Below are 6158 nucleotides of genomic sequence, written 5' to 3'. Positions count from 1 at the left end.
ATCAAGATATAAGTTGTCCCTATGAGCATGCTTTGGTCATTATGGCAATTTTTTTTATGAGTAATTTTTGATTGACTGTTAGGGGTAGAGAGTTGTTAAGTGGTGGCCCTTGGACAGCTCTTCCATGAAAAACCTACCATTGCATCAGCTTTAATTTTTTTGATGCTTAGCAAGGGCTTATGGTTTACATTTAAAGGATATCTAAAGAGAAGGGCCATATATTATTGGTAATATATCATCTTTATATATGGTTTTATCCCACAAGTCTGCATATATGCTTCTTTAGTGGTTGGCATGCGTTTCATTTCTCTATCTCTCTCGTTCAATCCAATCCATTCTTTTTAGAAAGGTATAAAATGTGGGATAATAGGTATACCAGAAAATCTCAACTAAATTAGAATCCTCGTAACACTCTCATTATATCCCAATTCAATTCAACCAACTGATTTCCAATATTTTTATATATGAAAAACTTGGGTGTAGCTTGAGTGCCCAAATTTTGTGCAGCTCACGCAGTATTTAATAGCAACATGTCATGTGGCAAAACAATTTTTTTTAAAAAAAAGATGAATTATTTTTATTTAATAATTTTTAGTATGTAAGGAAAATAGGAACATGAGGTTAGTGCAGCCCCTAGGCTGCAACTAATCATTGTCTTTCATATATAAGATAAACGGAAAAAACCACCACAAAGTATAATAATAGTTGCAATTACACCCTCAAACTTTTAATTCTAAAGATAGAGCGCTCCAACTCATACAAGTGTTACAATTGGATCCTCAAAGTTACATAATGATAGAAATCCTAACAATTGTATAAGTTTAAGGGTTCAATTTTATAATTTGAGAGTCTAATTTCTATCACAATGTACGTTTAAGGATTCAATTTTAACACTTATAAAAGTTGAAGGGCCTAATTTTTTCAATTAAAAATTAGACCCTCAAACTTACATAATTGTAGAACTTGTATCTATTGTATGAGTTTAGACGTTCAATTTATATTATTTGAGGGTCCAATACTTACCACTATCAAGTTCAATTTTAACATTTATAAAAGTTTAAGAGCTTGATTTTTATCATTAAAAAGTTGGGGAGTGTAATTACAAAAGTATTTTTTGCAATTTACGAAATTGAGAATAAAATAAAAGTAGGGCCCATTGTTGTTAGGAACATTATAATAGTATTATAATATGTCCAAACACACCCTTTCCAACTGTCAAATCTCACCCTCATCCATCTAACTCTCTTTTTCAATGTCTTGTAACTTTTTGGGTAATTATCAACACGAAGCATCTGTTGAAAAATGTGACTTTTCATTACCCTTTAACGTAGATTTTATTTTCCATTTTTTACGTGGTACGATATTTGTTATTTTACTGTATCATGTTTATAAATATTTGAAGCTCCCCCTAGCTTGGAAGTAAACTTGCTATAATAAGCTATTATATCAAAGACATTTTATTGTCATATCTTTCTCGAAATTATGGAAGGGAAATGGAATAACTTGACAAGTCCTTCGGCTGCACATCCTGAAACAATGGACGTGCTTTCACGAGCATGGTGCAATTTTGCAGTTCAAACTTTAAACCCTGAGCTTCAACCACCTGAGAAATCTTTGCTTCTCATAGACAACCCCATTATCAAGGATCTTGATACCGTCGGCCTTAATTCAGATTCTTTTCCGGTGACTAAATCAAAACTAACCGTTTTTTTTCTTGTTTATTTGAATGGATTAATTATGAGTAATTAATTAATTATGGGATTTGTTGATTATATAGATTATTCAGAAAGTGGAGAAGAGTGTGAAGATGGAAGCTGAAGATCATGTCAAGTATATGCCATCATGGAAATCAAATGATATGAAGGTAAGCAAATTGTAATTAACTTCAAATTAAGTGATGGTTTTTGTTAATTTCTTTTATTGGGTACACATTATGATTTATATATATATATATATATATATTTTTTTTCAGTCGTTTATATGGATGCAACAAGCAATGCATCCGGAGTTGAATTACAGCAGTTATTTCCGAAAGAAATGGGTAAGTTTTTATGCTCTCAACTCTAATTATAGTTTTGGTCGAGTTCGTAACCAGTAAGTCAAATTATAATTTTGGTCTGTGGTTTGTGGTTTGGGAAATTTTGTCCCCCTCAATTTAATGGTTAAATTAAGCATTTATTGCGTTGTAATTTTAACGTTAAATTTTATAAAATATGGAAATTTTTACTTCATTTGAAAGAAGAAATATTTTAATAAATATATTTATAATATTTTGTTTGAATGGCAATCGAAAAAGAAAATGAAGTTAAAAATTTTACACATACACCCTTTTAATTATGATTTTGTTAATTAAAAGAAATTAGAATACGAAAAAGTTAAATAGATAATACCTATAACTCCTATGAACTCCAATCATTTTAGTCCATTTTTTTTCTATGTAAAAATAGTATTTCAAATCACTCCAGATTCCAAATAGTTCTCTTTCTTGTCGCAATAAACAATAGAATTCATTTAAAATTTATTATGATTTAAAATATCTCAATATCATGAGGTTCGAAATAGAGCAGACAACATTATAACTTTTTTTAATAGTTAAAATTTAAGTATTTGGATAAAATTATTCAATAAGAAGTTTTTTTGCGCAAAATTTTAATTTGGTGAAATTATTGAGTTTACAAATATTTTAACTACTTTTTCTTAAAAATCAGTGAAAATCAAACTCATGTAAATATTACAATATATATTTAGATTTAGAGTTGGATTATCGTGACAAGTTTAGGGTCAAATTTGAAAATTTTCCCCCTAATAAATTAGGATATGGACAAAAAGCAGCCATGTTATCAGAAAGGACTCAAAGAACTTGACCCAATGACCCCCAAAGGTTCATGGGTCTGGCTGCCCAAATTAAAGTTCTCTTTCTAAATTTTTCAGAATTAATGGTGGTGTATATTTGGGTGTTTTTTTACAGTTTCAATGGAAAATCGTGCCATTGAAGAACTTGTCGATTAAAAAATGGCTAAAGGAACTAAGAAAGAGCCGAAAAGATGAAAATAGGCTTGAGAGGGCTGAAATCCATGCAGCTATATCTGTGGCTGGTGTAGCAGCTGCACTTGCGGCCATTGCAGCCGACACCTCAAGATCAAAAGATGACAACTCAGGCTGCGCTAAGGACGCTGCTGTGGCTTCTGCAGCGGCTTTAGTGGCGGCCCAGTGCGCCCATGTGGCCCAAGCCATGGGCGCCAAAAGAGAACAGCTTAGCAGTGTTATTGGGTCAGCCATGAGCAGTACCACTGCCACTGATATCCTAACCCTCACAGCTGCTGCTGCCACATGTAAATAAATTTGGATAGAACTTTTAGGATAATAATTAAATGACATACCAAACTTTTTTAAGAATTACAAATATAGCAAAATATATCAGTAATAAACTCTATCGTTGATAGACTCCTACTAGTTAAATTTTCTTATATTTGCAAATCGTTTTACATTGTGCTATATTTATAAATACTTTGGGTTTAATTATTTGCAACTGTCCCATAAGTTGCAAATATAGCAATCGAGCCCAAATTATTAACAGATATAGCATAATGCAAAAAAATTTGTAAATGTAGCAAAATTCAAATCCAACTCTCAGAATCTATTAATGATAGACCATGTTGCTAGTCGGAGTCTTATCATTGATAGATCATCATATCACTAGTAGAAGTCTATCAGTGATAGTCTATCACTACTAAATTTTGCTATGTTTATAATTATTTAAAAATATTGTTATACACTTGATTATTATCCCAATCCATTACAAATATCCTAAATTTATACTTTGCATTTCAATTTTGGACTTTTGGGTTAATACCCATTGAGCCCAACAGGCCCAGTTCCAATTGACATGCCCATTTTCTTGGCAGCCTTGAAAGGAGCGGCCACGCTTAAAGCAAGATCTGAATGCAAAAACAAATCAAGTGGAGTTGCATCTGTTCTACCTATAGAAGACAACCACGAGATTGAGATTGGTTTCAATCTTGAAAAATCAAGATCCATTTTAGCTAAAGGTGTTCTTCTCAAAGTTGAGTCACCAAATGGTAAGATATATTCAAATGAATGAAATCTTGATTTGCTTTTGCTAAAAAATAACAATACCACACATTTATTTTCTCAGGAAAGTATAAGAAGCGATCCATCTCTATCATCCAAAACAATGACACGAAAGTAATTCTAAAGGTTAGGAAGCTTAACATGTTGAAGACCAAACAAGAAAGTAAGTTTTTTACTTCAAATACATTTTGTTATACTTCCTCTCCATCATTGAAGTTATGCAAAGGCTTTGATTATACTATATATGTAGTCTTGACTGATTAAAATTTATTTATTCAGGTGTTGTGTTAGATATGTACATTGAGTTATATAGAGATGAAGATGAAGATGAAGATATCAATGACGACGATGAGGAGATTCATACATGTTATCTCATTGTTTTAACCACAAATAAGGGTACATTCAAGTTAGACATGACGAATGATTATCAAAACTATAAGATATGGGCAACCACTATCAATCAAATGCTTACGCTTTCTTCTCATTCTTTTACAAGAATATGAACTTTTTGTGTTCAATGCTTATGGTGTGTACTTTATGCACGTTGCTATGTTTCCAAAATTCAATATTTGTAATTTAATTATATTGTGTAAATTAGTACATATTTTTCACCTTTTTTATTTTAAATTATATGAGAACTTTCTTTTAGAGTATTATATGTGTATAAAAGCATCTCTTTCATGGGCGGAGCAACCGTATAGTTAAGGGCTGAATGAACCTCAACCTGAAAACAATTTTATACCAATATTCATTTTAATGTATATTATGAGCAAACTACTTTTTTAGTCCTTAAATTTTAAATAATAGGTGTCTTTGGTTCCTAAGTTTTTAAGACATACATTTTTAATCTTTGATCTTTTTAGAAGTACATTTAGTCCCTGAATTTTCAAAATATACTTTTTTAGTCTCTAAGTTTTTTAAAATAGACTTAAAAAGGTCCATGAACTAATTTTTTTATTTTCATTTTATATAATTATATCAAAATTTGAATTACAAAAATATGTTAAATAATAATTTTAGAGAGAAGAGGTCATCTTTAAAAAATTAATTTTAATTTAAAATAATAATAACAAATTAATGTCAGGACTTTTTAAACCTATATCTAGAAACTCAAGGACTAGAAAAGTATATTTTGAAAACTTAAGGATCAAAATAACATATTATAAAAACTCAAGGACTAAAAATAAGTATTTTGAAAACTCAGTGACCAAACACATATATTCTTCAAAATTGGGGGCTAAAAAGTTAATTTTTAATCTATTTTTTTTAAGCCCCCATTGTTATTTACAAATCTATTGAAAACATTCTCCACATCTAAAACATGTTAAAACTATTGGGCTCAATATAAATCTGAACAAATCTTCCATATATGCTATTAATGTTAACAGAGAAAGGGTTGAGGATGTTGCTAAAAGTTGGGGTATTCCTCATTAGTTCCTCCCTATTAGTTATGTGGGGTCTTCTCTCGGGGGAAGCCTCATTCATGTGCTTTTTGGGAGCAAACTTGGAAAATTTAAAGGAAGTTCAACAACGGGAAATATTCACATGTTTCCAAAGGAGGAAGGCTCAAATTAATCCAACCCTCTCATGCCAGCCTCCCCACCTTCATGTTATCTGTCTTCAAAGCCCCCATTGTTGTTAACAAATCTATTGAAAAACATCGACGAAACATCCTTTGGAAAGAAAACAATAGTGTGTTAGCATAAATACTTTATATCTATATTGAATAAATAAATCCTAGAATCATTCATGTCAAATTATCAAGAATATATACATACCAGATTCCATTGAAAGATTGATGATGACTTTAAAGTGGCGGCTCCAAATGCCCTAAGTAGGATCTCTTTCTAGATGGGATTCAAGAAAGACTGAGTACTTATTGCTTTGGTATATTGGGGACCATAGCCCTAAGGTTTCTTTATATACTAGTTCAATTAGGGTTCCCATTAAACCCTAAATAACTAGGAATAGGCTTCTACGCATTAAGTCCATACTCAATTAGGAATCTAGGGCTTTAATTAATTAGATCACATAATAGGGCCCAATCTAATAAAATAACCCAATGT

General features: G+C 31.0%; 1 protein-coding gene across 1 annotated transcript; it reads left to right on the top strand.

The window, feature by feature from the left end:
- The first annotated feature begins 1409 nt into the window (after nt 1-1409).
- LOC120070658 (auxin canalization protein (DUF828)) lies at nt 1410-4745 on the top strand. Its single transcript, XM_039022493.2, has 7 exons — nt 1410-1683; nt 1778-1864; nt 1973-2041; nt 2969-3332; nt 3906-4079; nt 4157-4255; nt 4372-4745. The coding sequence occupies exons 1-7, from the start codon at nt 1483-1485 to the stop codon at nt 4593-4595; spliced, it is 1218 nt and encodes a 405-aa protein (XP_038878421.1). The 5' UTR covers nt 1410-1482; the 3' UTR covers nt 4596-4745.
- Nucleotides 4746-6158: the final 1413 nt, after the last annotated feature.

The sequence above is a fragment of the Benincasa hispida genome, chromosome 2 (assembly GCF_027475165.1).
Source record: "Benincasa hispida cultivar pf3 chromosome 2, pf3_genome.v1.1, whole genome shotgun sequence".
Lineage (NCBI taxonomy): Eukaryota > Viridiplantae > Streptophyta > Magnoliopsida > Cucurbitales > Cucurbitaceae > Benincasa > Benincasa hispida.
The sequence above is the reverse complement of the archived record's forward strand: the minus strand, read 5'-3'. Positions and strand labels throughout refer to the sequence as shown.